Source organism: Salvelinus alpinus, chromosome 9 (genome assembly GCF_045679555.1).
Source record: "Salvelinus alpinus chromosome 9, SLU_Salpinus.1, whole genome shotgun sequence".
Lineage (NCBI taxonomy): Eukaryota > Metazoa > Chordata > Actinopteri > Salmoniformes > Salmonidae > Salvelinus > Salvelinus alpinus.
In genome coordinates this window covers 47,095,886-47,115,735 of record NC_092094.1, presented here as the reverse complement: position 1 = coordinate 47,115,735, position 19,850 = coordinate 47,095,886, and the positions used below count along the sequence as shown (strand labels likewise).

The 19,850-nt window shown below is 41.9% G+C and overlaps 1 protein-coding gene across 1 annotated transcript in view; it reads left to right on the top strand.

Moving 5' to 3' along the window:
* Window positions 1-3,805: 3,805 nt before the first annotated feature.
* Window positions 3,806-19,850, top strand: part of LOC139530232 (calcium-dependent secretion activator 2-like) — a 250,472-nt gene continuing 234,427 nt past the window's right edge. The window contains exon 1 of the mRNA XM_071326441.1: window positions 3,806-4,463. Coding sequence (XP_071182542.1) covers window positions 4,164-4,463 — 300 coding nt within the window. The 5' untranslated portion in view covers window positions 3,806-4,163. The remainder of the gene's footprint in view (window positions 4,464-19,850) is intronic.

Below are 19,850 nucleotides of genomic sequence, written 5' to 3'. Positions count from 1 at the left end.
CAGATACAGGTTTCAAAATTACCTTTTGAATTGAATATGCTACAGTACTGTCAAATTTGTAGGAAAATATATAAAAATATATAATAATATATAATTCTATTCCATGTGTGATGATTGAAGACTATCACTATCATTGATGCAACAAAAAGACATGTATTGTTCAGATATATTTACAACATAGGTTAGTAGGCACTAGTTTGCATCAAGCCTGTCTTGAGAATTTGGCCATAGGTTCTCATCGACGTCGCAGTAAATGTTTTCATTGTTCATGCATCTGGTAAGAACATTTTATCTAGTGCCTACTAAATGCAGTGCAGGTCGATCAGGACCTGATGCAGCTGCCGAAGTTGTGTCGTCAGACGGGCCAATTGCATTGGCGTCGAACGGGCCAGTTGCAGTCGGACGGACACGTTGTGGCGACGTCGGACGGCCCAGTTGCAGCTGCGTCGGACAGGCCATTCCCGCTATCTCCCTTAACGGTCGATTATTGTTACAATGTCCGTTGGTCTTGTGAGTACTTGTGCTGTGTTGTTTTGGCTTTCGTGCCACTTGTATTGTGCAGATGATTACGGGTCTCGCCCCGGTGTATTTATTCAAGGTACTCTTCGCTCTTTTGTTTGGGTTTCAACCCTGTGTTTTGTATACGTGTTTGTTTGGTCTTCGTCCCCGGCACGCTGTAATTTGGGTCAATAAAAACCCCTATTACGCATTTCCGCGCCTGTCTCCCGTTCCCTGTATACTAACATGACAGCGGGATACCTAGTCAGTTGTACAACTGAATGCATTCAACTGAAATGTGTCAGCAATAGACTCTTACAAAAATGATACTTTGACTCTACACATTACAGGGATGTGCAATTGTATTAATCCTCCCAGCTTGGTTGGCTTTACTGCCACTTCTGCATAAAATCAAATCTCCATCCAAGAGGTTCATGTCACCTTGAAAGCCTTGTGTAAAATACAAGTCAAGATACTCCGTTCTGTTCAGTTCTTAAACATATTAACCATCATTTATTTTAATGTTGATTCCAACTTCACCACATGTAAATGAAAGGTGATTGGCCATTTAATTACAGATGTACAGGACTCACTCCCTTACAAGATACGCACAAGACTCACTCACTTAGATAGTTAACCCTCTTTGTCCTTTTTAGGACACAAAGTCACAGACATTTACAGTGAAGATATTTTACCTTGACAGGAAAGCCAAATGTATTGTTGAGGTGTGTGATTATCTTTTCAAGAGGTGAAGAAAGTGTAATTCCCTACTAGACCTGTTCATTGACCTATACTGGCTGAAAATACTTAATAATACAAAGATAAACTCTGTTTAATATTATTTTCAAGATTTTTTCAGCCCTTAATTGAAAAGTTCATAGGAGTCCAATTAGTGTGGAATGGAATGAAAAATAGAAAGGCCAAGTGGTCGTTCCCCCCTCTTCATTTTCATTTCTTTCTTAGAAACTATGTGAGAAAAGGTTAATTATGTCGGTTTCCAGGGTTACCCTTTAAATCAAGGACTCTAAAAAAGCCAAACACGGATAGAAATGACAACCCTTCCAACACAATAAGACAAACCAAACACTTCACCAAAGTGACTAATTTCCCTATTATTAACAAGCCAGGTTTAATGGGAGAGTAGATTGGTGTCTAATGCTGTGCATTATTAGAAGCTTCTGATAGGATAATTGACATAATTTGAGTCAATTGGAGGTGTACCTGTGGATGTATTTCAAGGCCTACCTTCAAACTCAGTGCCTCTTTGCTTGACATCATGGGAAAATCAAAAAAAATTGCCACGGCCTCAGAAAAAATGTGTAGAGCTCTACAAGTCTGGTTCGTCCTTGGGAGCAATTTCCAAACACTAGAAGGTACCACGTTCATCTGTACAAACAATAGTACGCAAGTATAAACACCATGGTACCACGCCGCCGTCATACCACTCAGGAATGAGACGCGTTCTGTCTCCTAGAGATTAACATACTTTGGTGCGAAAAGTGCAAATCAATCCCAGAACAACAGCAGACCGCACCACCCTCTGGAAAGCCCTGCGGTTGTGGGCGATGCAGTTGCCGTACCAGGCAGTGATACAGCCCGACAGGTTGCTCAATTGTGCATCTGTAGAAGTTTGAGGGTTTTAGGTGACAAGCCACACCTCCTGAAGTTGAAGAGGCTCTGTTGCGCCTTCTTCACCACACTGTCTGTGTGGATGGACCATTTCAGTTTGTCAGTGACGTGTACGCTGAGGAACTTAAAATGTTACACCTTCTCCACTGCTGTCCCATCGATGTGGATAGGTGGGTGCTCCCTCTGCTGTTTCCTGAAGTCCACGATCTCCTTTGTTTTGTTGACGTTGCGTGAGACCACGTGTAACCACGCAAGCCCAGGACCTCGACATCCAGCTTCTTCTCCTGCGGGATCGGAGATCAGCCACCCAGACAGCTGATGAAACTGCGGAGTATTTCTGTATGTAATAAAGCCCTTTTGTCGGGAAAAAACTCAATCTGATTGGCTGGGCCTGGCTCCCCAGTGTGTGGGCCTATGCCCAGTCATGTGATATCCATAGATTAGGGCCTAAGGAATTAATTGCAATTGCCTGATTTGTTTATATGAACTGTGATTCAAAATGGCACTCAAATCTGAGCTCTCTTTGTTGCAGGTGCATGGTAACAGTTGAATAAGAGGGAAAAAAAGGAACCTGCACAATGCTCTTGCTAGTATCGCTTATTTTCATTAAGCTTTGCGTATCGGCCTCATGGCATTCGGCAGAGCTTTTGTGAGTGTTTATAATTTGCACCCTTATTTAGACATTGCTCAACCCACATCCGTTCAATGAATCAAATGGACCTGTGAAATCGATGAATATTTGCATTTATATTTTTATTCAGTACAATAAACCAACCTCTTGACCTTGTGCGTGGGGGGGGGGGGGGGGGGTATTTATTTAATGCATTATACTGCCATTGTACAATATAATAGACAATTAATACAGATGATACCATTATGATAATTCTTGGTACCATGTATCATAATATGGTAGAATGTATAATGCAGGTTAAAACCTTGGTATTTCCATGAAACCATGGTAAAAATGAGGCAATACCATGGTATTATTTAGGTGTGCATGGCAGTACCATCATAAACTACATGACCAAAAGTATGTGGACACCTGCTCCTCTGACATCTCATTCCAAAATCATGGGCATTAATATGGAGTTGGTGCCCCCTTTGCAGCTATAACAGCCTCCACTCTTTTGGAAAGGCTTTCCACTAGATGTGGGGCCATTGCTGTGGGGACTTGCTTCCATTCAGCCACAAGCGCATTAGTGAGGTCGGGCACTAATGTTGGGCAATTAGGTCTGGCTCTCAGTTAGCATTCCAATTTGACTAACAGTTATTGTGCTGACGTTGCTTCCAGAGGCAGTTTGGAACTCAGTAGTGAGTGTTGCAACAGAGGACAGGCGATTTTTACTGAAGCTTTTGTGGCCTACCACTTCAGCCGTTGTTGCTCCTTCCCAATAAAAGCACTTACCGTTGTCTGGGGCAGCTCAAGCAGGGCATACATTTCACAAACTGACTTGTTGGAAAGATGGCATCCTATGACGTGCCATGTTGGAAGTCAATGAGAGGATTATCTATTATATTGATAAGATAGTCGAGTGACCAATTTAAATATATGTCCGAAAGATGGAAGGCAGACGGTAGGAGGTGAGATCAGGTGGACCCTTTCTAGCCAATGAGAGGACAGATACTCGTGTGAATAGGCTCAACTGAAAGTCGCCCCCCCCCCAAAGTTGCCACTTGAGTCCACTTATCGGTGCATTCGTAACAACCTAACCATAACGAAACATATTTTATCAAATATGCCTCAAGTACCAATTTTTTAATTATTTGTTATCGAACTCCACAGAAAAATGAATCGTCTTATTTTCGTGGACAGATTTTGGTCGCAGTAAACCCTCTCGCCTCGCCTCTTCCTCTCTGAGATGACTAACGTTAAACTAAATCCACCGACTCACGTTCCTCAAAACTCCGCCCTCAAGAAATGTCAAGAAACATTTCACTCAAGATTCGTCGTCACAGCTCCAAAAAAACACCGGGGAGTATAGACAATTCAAGTGAATCGGTCAGGGGATAGGACTTTACCTGTGTTGGTGTGAAACATGTTAGACCCATCCTCCAGCGAAGACTCGGGGGGAGAAATTAACGAGGACACTCAAGTTCCAAAAGACCCCCAGACTTCCTCGGGTCAAGGAGGTAAACATAAGAAACGACCACCTGCGGACCAAGCACAAGCCGAAAATTCTCCTGTCGAAGACCAGATGAAAAATGAACAGGAAAGACTTCAGAAAGAGGAAGCGGAGAGGAAAAGTAAACTACAGATGTATGTATTTGTATTGAGATGTATAGCGTACCCTTTCAATGCCAAACAACCCACGGATATGGCACGCAGGCAACAAAAGGTGAGTGAGCGCAAACTCCCAGCCACAGCGAGAACACTTTTTAAATAGCCAATTGATGCACCTGTTTTCTTTTCAGTTTAGCGCCCCATTGCAAGCCAGAGCCAGGCGACACGAAGCCGTTTTAAACTTGAAACAAATGTATATGTAGGCAAGTAACATGTCAGAGGAACCTCAACTCTAGAGCGTTTTCATAAAGGCTACTTTTATTCATTAATTTAAGTTATTCATTTGTTGTGACAGGGCTCAGCGCTGGGCTGCATTCAATACGAACAAACGTACTACAACGTTCAATTAAAGAAAACGGTGCTGTTCTGTAGGATCAGTTGAAAAACTGTGAGGGGTTTGGGAACTCTCTGCTGCCTTTTTAAAGACGTCGCTCATTGCTTCAAACCACACCTCATCTACACCCACCAAACAGACAAAATGTACCTCAAAGTCTAATCAAGAAGTTTAAAAAGAACGTTTTGGGGAAAGGTGTCTTTCAGTACAAAACGTCACGCAACGTAGCAAACGTTAAATTAACCTGAACGCATCCCAGGTGTCCACTCCATTCTTTGCCCCACAGAAATGTTATGAATGATGGATGTTCATTATGGTAAATATTAGAGGCCTACATTTGTTATTTTCAGGGTTGGGTAGATTACTTTCTAAATATAACCCATTAGTTACTAGTTACCTGTCCAAAATTGTAATCAGTAATGTAACTTTTGGATTACCCCAACTCAGTCACGTAATCTGATTACATTCAGTTACTTTTAGATTACTTTCCACTTAAGAGGCATTAGAAGAAGACAAAAATGTATGTTACCAATTGAACAACATCTATTGCAGGATAAGTCAATGTTAAAGTTTAGATAGCTGGCCATATATGGATGTTCAATTTTACTTTATGGTTATCTAGGCTTCTTCTAACCCACTGCTTTCTACTACATGTAATAATATGATTAAATTATATCTTTACATTAATATTAATACGTCCAAAAATGGATGTAGCAACTACAGATTGCCCCTTTAAGTCTATCAAATGTGGTGAGTTTGAGCATGTGTCCATTAGGCCTATTTTTTTTATCAGCATGAATTAGATTGAGCAATAAAAGCCCTACTTTTGTTCCATAGGCTGGGATCCGCACTATGTAGCTGTTGCAAGAGCGCATTTTTCGCTGTCTGTCTACTGGTTTTCAAAAACAATGATTGATAGGCAGCTTAAACTTCTTGAATTCAACCATTATTGGGTTCAAATACACATTTAGATTTCTGAACAGCCATCCCCAACAACCACAAGCCGTAAGGCGCAAAAAGCTAAATGAGAGCAGCAGTGTGATTCACATCAATGTGCTATGTAGATCTCAATAATAAGTGATATCTGTATCACTCTCGTACTTACCTTCAAGCATTTATTCAAGTAGGATAATCTTTGGATGCCGACAGCAGTCGCACCATTGGAAGACATAGCTTGGACTGTAGCCTACAAAAGCTTATTCCTGCTCTTTTCCCGCTATCCATGAAACACATTTGGTGTGTCAACATAGTAGTCACGCTCAGGTGGAACAAATTTAAACTTGTGCCTTTTTTCATTGCTGATTTGAATGTCATTGAGAAAACAGAGAAGTGTCAGATCTTTTTTTGCAAACATCCTTTCTGAATTTAAAACTAATCCTTGAAGTAATCATCTAGTTTTTCAAAAGTATCTAATCTGATTACAATATTTTTGCTGGTAACGGATTAGTTGTTTTTTGTAATCTTTTGTAATCCCTTTGTAATCTCCATTCCTGGTTATTTTAATTTTCTTGAGTGCTTAAAACAAATTTAAACTATTTGCAGACAAATGAAGTCTTTTCGATATGTCAAATGGGTCCTACACTTTATTTGGACTGGTTTGTCACTGTGCTCGACTAAGCCCAGAAGCTATTTTTAAGAATTCGCTCACAGGTACCGAGATTCTTCTTGGAGCCAGGCAGCAACTGTTTATTTTCTACACATGTAATCCTGATTTGCACCTGCCATCACATTATTGGACATGGATTTCATATCTTGGTCACGTGGTCCTAGTCTATCCTAGGTTTGCTTACATTCCTGTTCTCACAGAACTTGGGACATAGAGAGAGAGGCACACAGTGAAACATAACTTTGCGAGACTGGTACACCTTATACTGTATGTCTTTGCTTGCATTTGTGTAACACTTTATGTATTGGTATGGGTGTAGTTGTGGTTTATATCGGCTACTGTGTGCATTTGATCAATATGAGATATTCATTCAGCATTCCCTTTGCCCCGCAGCACTGACAGTAGTAGCACACTTCGCTATTTGACCCTGGGCTGAGGCTTGACGTAGAAAAGGGAAAAAAGCCCACCCTGCTTACCAAGAACAGGGCTGATTTGCACTCTGAGGCAAAAAAAATAGCCTTTCATGATTCCTCATGAAACCAGGGCGACATTTAATCCAAGTAATAGTCCTTTTGGAGGAAGGATTGTTGAGACATATATTTGACATTTGTATGTAAAAGCATAATTGAGAAAGAATTAGTCATATTTGGCATATTTATTACATTTTGGCCTTAACCAGGACTCCTTTAAGACTCCATTATGTTTTATCTGTAGGTGCTACAAAGCTACATTTGGTGTGAAGCTTTACCACTTGCTATGTAATATGAGCAGTATTTTGATTTCAATAGCAATTTTCTTGCATTTGTTTATGAATATTGAAAAAAACACCATTTTGTTGTTGAAAACAATATACTCTACTGCAGGGCTCTCCAACCCTGTTCCTGGAGAGCTACCCTCCTGTAGGTTTCTATTTCAACCCCAGTTGTCCCTAACCTGATTCAGCTTATCAACCAGCTAGTTATTAGAATCAGGTGTGGGTTGGAGTGAAAACCTACAGGACGGTAGTTCTCCAGGAACAGGGTTGTAGAGCCCTGCTCTACGGGCATATTACAGTTCCATAGTGGGATCTCTGCTACTTTTAGAGTTATGATTCAATTTGTAAGCATTATCAACCGAGTGAATGTGAAAATGGATTCAAAATGGTCAACCTCTGCTGGTGATTTGCAGGATGTGCAACAATACAAATTAAAAGAGCTGTAATTGGTTACATTGCCTATTATGCCAATTTCTCTGTATAAAATGGGCCATAACTTTAAAACTAGCAGATATCCCACTTTGGAACTTTGATATGCCCGTAGAGTATATTATGTTCAACAATATAAGGAAAAATTTGCCAAATCAATATACAAACAGAATGCAGACACAAGTCAACATAGACATCATACAGAATATACAATATCAGAACAGTAAGCATAAAATATGAAACTCTGGAGTATAGGCTAATTACAGTGGGAATATACCATTTACACAGGGGATATATCTACTTTATGTATGCAGAGGGAGGGATGCTGCCGTGCAAATATAGACAGTTCGTATACAGTGTTGTGCAGAGGTGTATTAAAGGTAATTGATGACAAGGTGCAGGGTTCGGCCCAATGCAAAGTCACGTAATCCCTATGAGCCCGATGGCTGCACGATGAGGGCCACAGCATGGGGGAAGAAAATGTTTAGGTGGTGGGTGGTTTTGGTCATGATGGACCTAAACCGTCTGCCAGAGGGGAGGCTTTGAAAGATGGTGTGTCCATGGTGGGTGGGGTCGGTGATGATCTTTCCTGCATGCTTCCATGTACTGGAGATGAGCAGGTGCTTGATGGAGGGCAGGTGACCATTTTTAAGGGGAAGGGAAAGGGAGATACCTAGTCAGTTGTGGACTGTTCTTGGACTCGTCACCATTGGAGATGAGACTGACCAGGCTAGGATCATCAGCAAACTAGAGCAGTTTGACAGATGTGGCATTGCAGTCATTTGGATGTTAGTTTTTGGTCAACAAAGACTATAAAAAATAACCAGGAATTCAGCAAATTAATTTAGGAAATCTGTTCCCAAGTATTCCTACAAATAAAACGAGACACACTGAGTGTACAAAACATTAGGAACACCTTCCCTAATATTGAGTTGCACCCCCTGTTGCCCTCCGAGCAGCCTCAATTCGTCGGGGCGTGGACTCTACAAGGTGTCAAAAGCGTTCCACAGGGATGCTGGCTCATGGGATGCCTCCCACAGTTGTGCCATGTTGGCTGGATGTCCTTTGGGTGGTGGACCATTCTGTTGAGCGTGAAAAACTCAGCAGAGTTTCAGTTCTTGACACAAACCGGTGCGCCTGGCGCCTACCACCATACCCCTTTGTCTTGCTCATTCACCCTCTGAATGGCACACACAGAGTGCATTCTGAGATTATTCAGATCCCTTGATTTTTTTCCCCCTTAATCTGAATAATTATTATCCTTTATGACCATGAATTTTCAATTGAGTCGTCACTGAGTTATTACATTTAACAAACAAACCAAACATTGAAATACCATTATGTAAGGTGAAGTAAAAATCCAAACCGGTCTGTGAATCAATACCGGTGTATATTCTATAGTGGTAGGTTTGTTGTTGTGCATGAGCAGAAAATAACCCTATAGACATGACCTGTAAAAGTAGGGCTATTTTCCTTGTTAAGGTCCACGGCATCATGAACTTTACCCAGTACCAGGATATTTTTGCCAAAACCTGGTTGCCTCTGCAAGGAGGCTGAAACTTGGCCACAAGTGGATCTTCAAGCAAGACAATAACTCTAAACTCAAATCAAAATCGACAAAATAAATGATTAATTGGACACAAAATCTAAATTTTGCTATGGCCATCTCAATCTCATAATGTCACCCATACTGCACCATGAGCATAGCTTGCTGAAGTTTGGTCTGTTGTCTGTCTATCCTTAGCAAGTGCAACTGCTATCCATCGCTACCCACCCCTCACTACCTCCCTTGACAGAATGACTCAATGTGTCCCCATGTCTGGTCTCCAGAGAGATTCCAGATCCTCATTAGATGGAATCAAGGTCTTGGCAACAGAGAAACTGACACACCCACATAATTGTTGCTCAAAGAATTGTCATGTTCAATGATATCAATAAAAAGCCTCAAAGGACACAGATGTGGATCAGCTTTATTTCCGGAACGAAAGTGTTGTATCATTCCTGGAGGGATTTCAGGTATGATACGTTTACCTGAACTGAACAAACCAGCTCTACTGCATCTGTCTCCTCCTTGTTTGCATACTTGACTGGTTGTAGTGGGAATGAAGCAGTCACATGCCGACTAGCCATCTCAGTATCTCTCTGACTCTTGTCTCAGGTATCTCTCTCATGATGAACCAGTCCAGAATCAAACAACAAGCATTGTTGTTATAACATTTGGACCAGTGTATAGCAGTAAAACCACATAAATGGTCTGTCAGTGTATTGGAAACCACTTCAGAAAGCCTTTCCTTGTCAGACCTCCAATTGGCAGATCTCCGAGGACCAAAGATCAGGGCCATAATAAGTCCATCAATGCAAAAAGTCCATTTGAATGAAGAGGATCAAGCTAGGGGAAGGCTTATACCACAGAATGTGCGTAGCGGGTTTACTGAAGAATGGATTGACAGGACCACACACAGTTTTATGAATAGTCTGGTGGCCATTTGATTAATTGTTCAACAGTCTTATGGCTTGGGGGTAGAAGCTACTAAGGAGCCTTTTGGACCTAGACTTGGCGCTCCGGTACCGCTTGCCGTGCGGTAGCAGAGGTATAGTCTGTGACTGGAGTCTATGACCATTTTCTGGGCCTTCCTCTGACACCTCCTAATTTAGAGGTCCTGGATGGCACGAAGCTTTGCCCCAGTGTTCTACTGGGCCGTATGAAGTACCCTCTGTAACACCTTATGGTTGGACGCCGAGCAGCTGCATACCAGATGGTGAAGCAACTGGTCAGGATGCTCTCGATGATGCAACCTTTTGAGGATCTGGGGACCCATGCCAAATCTTTTCAGTCTCCTGAGGGGGAATAGGTGTTGTTATGCCCTCTTCACGACTGTCTTGGTGTTTGGCCCATGATAGCAAGTCTCTCCACAAATGTTTTGTCTCCAAGCCTGCATGACAGCCAAGGAGGGAAGCCAATGCCACAGGAACACCTTTCCGAGGTGTCTAACACATCCTTATTTCCACATGTCTAATCCTCTGGCACCCGATTTATTACACAAACAAACAAAAAACGACAAAGACCACAGGCACACTTCTGTGGTCTATGTCGTCTAGCCTTCCCTTGTCAATTTCCCTCTCCCTGACATGCAGTGCTTCCCAGGGGCTTATGTAACTCGCTACCTCTCCACCCTCCGCTGCCAAGCAGTGAATGGACAGTTCAGTGGGGCTTTCTGACAGCTAATTAGAGATGCTGTGAGGAAAGTTGTAGACTCTCAGAAACCCTGAGGGCAGAGCTGGCCCGATGAGATGCCCCATGGTGTGTTGTGTTGCTACCAAGGTTTAGAGTCCAGATCTGGAAGGGACACCACGGTAGCTGGGCCCTAGAGATTTTTGGCTGTCAATGTAGCAGGACAATATGATCCCAATAAAGCTCTTGGTTGCTTCAATGAGGTTGATAACAACTAATAGTTGTTCCTTAAGCTGACATGCTTGGCATTGCTTGGAGTGACAAGTGTATACAGTACCAGTCAAAAGTTGACACACCTACTCAAATATTGTTCCAATATTCACTTTTTTTTTTACGTTAGAGGTTTTGTAACATTTACATTTAAGTCATTTAGCAGACGCTCTTATCCAGAGCGACTTACAAATTGGAAAGTTCATACATATTCATCCTGGTCCCCCCGTGGGGAATGAACCCACAACCCTGGCGTTGCAAGCGCCATGCTCTACCAACTGAGCCACACGGGACAAAGACATTCGTTAGAGTCTCTGTAACAAAGACATTCCAATCTTGATACTAGAGACCAAAGGGAGAGATCTCGCTCACTTGATTTACGACAGTGTGAAGGTGTCATAAAACCCGGCCCAGCCCCCTTCCATCTCTTCTCCTGTAGGAGAGAGGGGGGTCTGGATATCTGTCAGCCATTTGCCAAGCTGATCTGAGGCCTTGGGTCCTTGACCAGGAGTGTCATGACAGTAGCCATCCTTTGCCTTGATGACAGCTTTTCACACTCTTGGCATTTTCTCAACCAGCTTCACCTGGAATGCTTTTCCAACAGTCTTGAAGGAGTTCCAACATATGCTGAGCACTTGTTGGCTGCTTTTCCTTCCCTCTGCGGTCCAACACCCAACTACCTCATCCCCAAATTATTATTATTTTGTTTCTCTTTTGCACCCCATTATCTCAACTTGTACATCACTATCTCCACATATATCACTCCAGTGTTAATTCTAAATTGTAATTACTTCGCCTCTATGGCTTATTTATTGCCTTACCTCCCTAATCTTACTACATTTGCACACACTGTACATAGATTTCTCTATTGTGTTATTGACTGTACGATAGTTTATCCCATGTGTAACTCTGTTGTTTTTGTCGCACTGCTTTGCTTTATCTTGGCCAGGTCGAACTTGTTCTCAACTGGCCTACCTGGTTAAATAAAGGTGAAATCATTTTTTTTTTAATATAAACTCATCCCAAACCATCTCAATTGGTTTGAGGTTGGATGATTGTGAAGGCCAAGTCATCTGATGCAGCACTCCATCACTCTCCTTCTTCATCAAATAGCCCTTACACAGCCTGGAGGTGTGTTGGGTCATTGTCCTGTTGAAAAATAAAAGATAGTCCCAGTAAGCGCAGACCAGATGGGATGGTGTATCGCTGCAGAATGCTGTGGTAGCCATGCTGGTTAAGTGTGCCTTGAATTCTAAATTAAATCACTGACAGTGTCACCAGCAAAGCACCCCCACACCATTACTCCTCCTCCATGCTTCACGGGGGGAACCACACATGCGGAGATCATCCGTTCACCTACTCAGCGTCTCACAAAGACACGGCGTTTGGATCCAAAAATCTCAAATTTGGACTCATCAGACCAAAGGACAGATTTCCATCGGTTCTAATGTCCATTGCTTGTGTTTCTTTGCCCAAGCGTCTCTTCTTCTTATTGGTGTCCTTTAGTAGTGGGTTATTTGCAGCAATTAGTCCATGAAGGCCTGATTCACGCTGTCTCCTCTGAACAGTTGCTGTTGAAATATCTGTCACTTGAATTCTGTGAAGTATTTATTTGGGCTGCAATTTCTGAGGCTGGTAACTCTAATGAACGTATCCTCTGCAGCAGAGTTAACTCTGGGTCTTCCTTTCCTGTGGCGGTCCTCATGAGAGCCAGTTTCATCATGGCACTTGATGATTTTTGCGACTGCACTTGAAGAAACTTTCAAAGTTTTTGGTATGTTCCGTATTGACTGACCTTAATGTCTTAAAGTAATGATGGACTGTAATTTCTCTTTGCTTATTTGAGCTGTTCTTGCTATAATATGGACTTGGCCTTTTACCAAATAGGGCTATCTTCTGTATACCAACCAACACTACCATGTCACAACACAACTGATTGGCTCAAACACAATTAAGAAGGAGAGAAATTCTATAAATTAACTTTTAACAAGGCACACCTGTTAATGGAAATGCATTCCAGGTGACTACCTCATGAAGCTGGTTGAGAGAATGCCAAGAGTGTGCAAAGCTGTTACCAAGGTGGCTACTTTGAAGAATCTCAAATATAAAATATAATTTGATTTGTTTAAAATGTTTTGGTTACTACGTGATTCCATATATTATTTCATAGTTTTGATGTCTTCACTATAATTCTACAATGTAGAAAATAGTAAAAATAGAGAAAAAACATTGAATGCGTAGGTGTGTCAACTTTTGACATATATATATATATATATATGGTTCAGGATGGGACAAGTGACATTTTGTTTATGATACAGTGTAATGAAATGAGAATGCAGTGAAATGCCAAGACTTTAGATTGTTTCATGAACAAAAAGGTTGGACAACACCCAAGAGCCTAGCACACAATTGATTTGGAAACTACATCCGATTTTGCCTTTTGGCAGAGTTATTTTAAATCAATAAGTTTGTTCAGCGACCTTACTGTTGTATTTCTTCTGCCATACACAGTCATGCTCATTCCAATGGAACTCTTGTTATTGTGCCCACTTCAGAGGACACTTTATATTAGGCCTATAACCTACATGTCAACAGGCTTTTTCCCCAAAGGCCATTTTTTGTCCTGTTTTGTGTCCCTCATTGAGAAACAGCACAATGTTTATAGTCCCCTGGAGTTGTGTATTACATCTTCTCATGTTATTATCTCTAGTTTTATGGGCAGAGAACAACATGATTCTACCTCAAGCATTCTGACTATTGGCTTAATTTGCAACACACTTGGGTACATGGAGGTCATCATTTTTCTGTGTGTTTGTAAATGCGTATTGACAGATTGAATATCTAGCGTCATGTCTCTGAATAGTGTCAATATAGGCCTATGCCAGCAGTTCCAGTCAGTGGGTCTGCTTGCCAATGAAGTCCCTGTTGACAAATCCTGTACTACTCAGTAAGCTGCACATGTGTGTTCAGGAGATCATTTGTGCTCCCAGAAGCTCTGGGTAGGGTCATCGGTCTTAAGGCAATCATGCAGCCATTTGCAAATTTGGATTGATCTCAGACAATAGACAAAATCGGACATATGGTATGTATTTGTAGTAACACTAACTTTTTCAATTGGTGGCACCAGGCTATGATTTGGTGGCATGCCCAAAAAAGGTTTTGCAGAGTCAAACAATAGAATACATTTGAGTCATCATCTTATAAAGTCATTCACAATGCTTTATTGAGAAGAGTAATGGACTACTGAGATGTTAATACCATCTAACTTGTCCATCCAGGAATGTATGATTCTGAATATTTTGATTTGCAACCTAATCTAGTGATTTTGTTCAACAGAGATGAATTTGGTTTCATCTGACTGTGCGGTAATATTATATATAGGCCCATTTTCAATTGGTGCTAATTCACCAACTCAAAACACTTTAGCTAGATCACTAAGTCTATAACACCAACTGCTAGTAGCCTTGTATTAATCTAACAGCAAAATAAAATAAATGTAAATTATACCTACAGAAAGCTAAGACCCTCTCTTTTACCACCACAGTTACATTTTGGAAAGTTATTCAATCACGAGGTGCACAGCAGAGGGGAGATAAATGGAACGCTAATCACTTTAATAATGTTTACATATCTTGCATTACTCATCTCATGTATATACGGTATTTTATACTATTCTACTGTATCTTAGTCTATGCTGCTCTGACATTGCTCGTATATATATTTATATATTCTTAATTCCATTCCTTTACTTAGGTTTGTGTGTATTGGGGATATGTTGTGAAATTGTTAGATATTACTTGTTAGATATTACTGCACTGTCGGCGCTATAAACACAAGCATTTCACTACACCCGCAATAACATCTGCTAAAGACGTGTGTGTGTGACCAATACAATTTGATTTAGTGTGAGAGGCTCCCTCATTACAGCAGCCAGCCCCAGCAACACAGGCAGGTACAGCGGCAGGGCAGACACTTCCCACTGGGCAAAACTGGATCAGTCAATGTTGTTTCAGTGTATTTTGTCAATGTTTTTTGACTTGAAAAATATATTGGATTTGAAAAAAGTAATCAACTGTTGTTTTGATGGTGAAATTTCAACCGCAGGATTATGTCATCATGGTAACCAAATTTCAACATGGAGAAACCTAGTATAAAATATGTTGAATTTGTACCTTTTTAAAGCAACATCTGATATACAACATATACAGTGTCAGAATTTATCTATCTACAGCTACCCTTTGGTGTCCCATCCAGGTATTTTTTTCCCTCCCCAATTTCGATCTTGTCTCATCGCTGCAACTCCCCAACGGGCTCGGGAGAGGCGAAGGTTGAGTAATGCGTCCTCCGAAACATCACCCGCCAAACCGCGCTTCTTAACACCTGCCCGCTTAACCCAGAAGCCTAACACCAGCCCGCTTAACTCAATGTATCGGAGGAAATACCGTTCAACTGATGACTGAGGTCAGCCTGCAGGCGCCCGGCCTGCCACAGGGAGTTGCTAGAGCGCGATGAGCCAAGTAAAGACCCCCCGGCCAAACCCTCCCCTAAGCCGGACGACGCTGGGCCAATTGTGCACCGTCCTATTGGACTCCCGGTTGTGACACATTTACATTTACATTTAAGTCATTTAGCAGACGCTCTTATCCAGAGCGACTTACAAATTGGAAAGTTCATACATATTCATCCTGGTCCCCCCGTGGGGAATGAACCCACAACCCTGGCGTTGCAAGCGCCATGCTCTACCAACAGAGCCACACGGGACCAGCCTGGGATCGAACCCGTGTCTGTAGTGACACCTCAAGCACTGCACAACAGTGCCTTAGACCATTTTAATCAAACCCAGCCTTGCTTAGCTATGATATTTGTCACTGATATTACCAATGTGCTATCGTGAGAATGATTAGGAGATCTCCAGCTAAAAACTAAATAGTTTCACTGTTGCTATTGATTCCAAATGAAATGTGACCATACTTTAACACTCATATGTCAAATCTATTTAGGCCTATATAGCATTTACAGTAATTAAGAGCTATTGTTTCAGTTAACCCAGAATAAATAAAAACAATAGACAATACAATAGCCCTAGGGGGCCTAGCTCCGGTTGATTTCAAATGTAATGCTAATTGTGTTTGATTGTCAACACACCAAATATCAACATTTGAAGGATAATTGCTTGGATAATTCCATCTGTGCCACTGACTTAGTCTGGCTTTAATTCCAGTTTGACTGCAAATTAATAATTGATACAGTATGTTGAATTCACATCTCCATCTCAATCAAAAATCTAAGTTAAAGAATAGGACTAAATCAAATCAAACATTATTTAAAGTTTGATTTAGTCCTATTCTTTAATTTGGATTTTCGTTGAGATGGATGCGTGAATCCAACATATAAATGATTAATTATTATGTAGACAAACTGGAATTAAAGCCAGACTAAGTCAGTGGCACAGATGGAACTATTAGAGCAGAACATAAATCTCCTTCAAATTTTGTTATTTGGTTGAGTAGTCAACCAAACACAATTCAATATTACTTTTGTAGTACAGTAAATAGCCTAAAGTTCAGGTATTTTACAAACTAATGTAACATTCAACCTTAAAATGAGTAACACATCGATGGCCACATTTAGAGGTTACTGTAACTATACATGTCTTATCTAATCATATAAAGTGTGCATGTTCACGATAGCATGCATAGATCGTCGCAGGTCTGTGGAGATCTTCATAATTGCTGCAATAATCTGCTTTTAAATGGTTGAAAGCACAGTGATAGACATTCGGGTGACAAAAATCACACATTGTTTTTCCATTGGAAATTGGTTGTGCTTTTCGATGTTTGAAAGCATATTGACAACACATTTTAAATCCTAAACTTTTGGCTGTCTTTGAGTGGGTGAACATTCAGGTTGTAATGTCATTGATCAATGTCTCAACCAACAATTACCCACGTTGAAATGACATGAGGATAATGCAATTTACTGTTGAACAAATTCATGGTTTTATCTGCCTAAGAAAGTGGATGTTTTGATTCAGGTGACCAGGTAGAATGTGCAGCTCGCACCTCTGCGACCAATTGAAAGTTTAACTCGCACAGCCAAGTGAAAGGGTCACAAAATGCTACTAAAAGGTCGCAGTCTGGAACCTTGCCCACACTGATTGTTTGCTCTTCTGACCTTCATCCAAGCATAATTTTGAATGACATTTTATATTCCAACGCTCCTGCAAGAGAGACGTTGGCTTATATTAGAAATGTGCGTTTTTTAATGTGGTATTTAGGAGTTCAAATATCCTTTTGTTCTACCTCTGTAGCCAACTCTGACAAGTTGGTAACTTTCCAAAGATGCAACCATCTGTACATAAAAATATATGAATGAACGATGGCCGAACGGCATAGGCAAGATGCAGTAGATGGTATAGAGTACAGTATATACATATGAGATGAGTAATGTAGGGTATGTAAACATTATATAAAGTGGCATTGGTTAAAGTGGCTAGTGATACATTTATTACATACATTTTTCATTATTAAAGTGGCTAGAGATGAGTCAGTATGTTGGCAGTAGCCACTCAATGTTAGTGGTGGCTGTTTAACAGTCTGATGGCCTTGAGATAGAAGCTGTTTTTCAGTCTCTCGGTCCCCGCTTTGATGCACCTGTACTGACCTCGCCTTCTGGATGATAGCGGGGTGAACAGGCAGTGGCTTGGGTGGTTGTTGTCCTTGATGATCTTTTTGGCCTTCCTGTGACATCGGGTGGTGTAGGTGTCCTGGAGGGCAGGTAGTTTGCCCCCGCTGCTGCGCCGTCTTCACCACTCTCTGTGTGGGTGGACCATTTCAGTTTGTCCGGGATGTGTACGCTGAGGAACTTAACTTTCCACCTTCTCCACTACTGTCCCGTCGATGTGGATAGGGGGGTGCTCTCTCTGCTGTTTCCTGAAGTCCACGATCATCTCCTTTGTTTTGTTGACATTGAGTGTGAGGTTATTTTCCTGCAACCACACTCCGAGGGCCCTCACCTCCTCCCTGTAGGCCGTGTCATCGTTGTTGGTAATCAAGCCTACCACTGTAGTGTCATCTGCAAACTTGATGATTGAGTTGTAGGTGTGCATGGCCACACAGTCATGGGTGAACGGGGAGTACAGGAGAGGACTGAGAACACACCCTTGTGGGGCCCCAGTGTTGAAGATCAGCGGGGTGTCCAGATGGGTTTGGGCAGTGTGAATGCGTCGTCTGTGGACCTATATGGGCGGTAAGCAAATTGAAGTGGGTCTAGGGTGTCATGTAGAATGGAGCTGATATGGTCCTTGACTAGTCTCTCAAAGCACTTCATGATGACGGAAGTGAGTGCTACGGGGTGATAGTCATTTAGCTCAGTTACCTTAGCTTTCTTGGGAACAGGAACAATGGTGGCCCTCTTGAAGCATGTGGGGACAGCAGACTGGGATAAGGATTGATTGAAAATGTCCGTAAACACACCAGTCAGCTGGTCTGTGCATGCTCTGAGGACGCAGCTGGGGATGCCGTCTGGGCCGGCAGCCTTGCGAGGGTTAACACGTTTAAATGTTTTACTCCCGTTGGCTGCAGTGTAGGAGAGCCCGCAGGTTTTGGTAGCGGGCCGTGTCAGTGGCACTGTGTTTTCCTCAAAACGAGCAAAGCAGTTGTTTAGTTTGTCTGGGAGCAAGAGGTCCGCGACGGGGCTGGTTTTAATTTTGTAGTCCGTGATTGACTGCAGACCCTGCCACATACCTCTCGTGTCTGAGCCATTGAATTGCGACTCTACTTTGTCTCTATACTGAGGCTCAGCTTGTTTGATTGCCTTGCGGAGAGAATAGCTACACTGTTTGTATTCGGTCATGTTTCCGGTCACCTTGCCCTGATTAAAAGCAGTGGTTCGTGCTTTCAGTTTTTCGCGAATGCTGCCATCAAACCACGGTTTCTGGTTGGGGAATGTTTTAATAGACGCTGTGGGTACAACATCACTCGCTCACCGAATCAGCGTATTCATCAATGTTATTGTCTGACGCTATGCGGAACATATCCCAGTCCACGTGATCGAGGCAATCTTGAAACGTGGAATCAGATTGGTCGGACCAACAGACCTGAGCACGGGCGCTTCCTGTTTTAGTTTCTGTCTATAGACTGGGAGCAACAAAATGGAGTAGTGGTCAGATTTTCTGAAAGGAGGGCGGGGGAGGGCTTTATATGCGTCGCGGAAGTTAGAACAATGATCCAGGGTTTTGCCAGCCCGGGTCACGAATTCGATATGCTGATAACATTTAGGGAGCCTTGTTTTCAGATTAGCCTTGTTAAAATCCCCAGCTACAATAAATGCAGCCTCAGGATATGTGGTTTCCAGTTTGCATCGAGTCAAATGAAGTTCTTTCAGCCGTCGATGTGTCTGATTGGGGCGGGATATACACGACTGTGATTATGATCTAAGATAATTCTCTTGGGAGATAATGCGGTCGTCATTTCATTGTAAGGAATTCTAGGTCAGGTAAACAAAAGGACTTTAAATTGATACTTCAGGATTTTCGCAATGAAGCCCTTTTTCTACTTCCCCAGAGTCAGATAAACTTGTGGAGACCATTTTTATGTCTCTGCGTGCAGTTTGAAGGAAGTTGCTAACAAGTTGAGCACAATTGCTGCTCTTGAAACTACCTCTAACTTCCTTCATACTGGACGCATAGCCATAAAAATGATATCCACAAGTTCATCTGACTGGGGACGTCGATCAAATCATTGCCATAATCCCAAAGTATTTAAACAGCTATGGTTTGACAGTGGGCGTTTTATGATACTGTAGCAACAGATGAATGAATATGTGGTAGTAGGTGCACATATCATGTATATAATAAAAACATATGCCCCCTGGTAC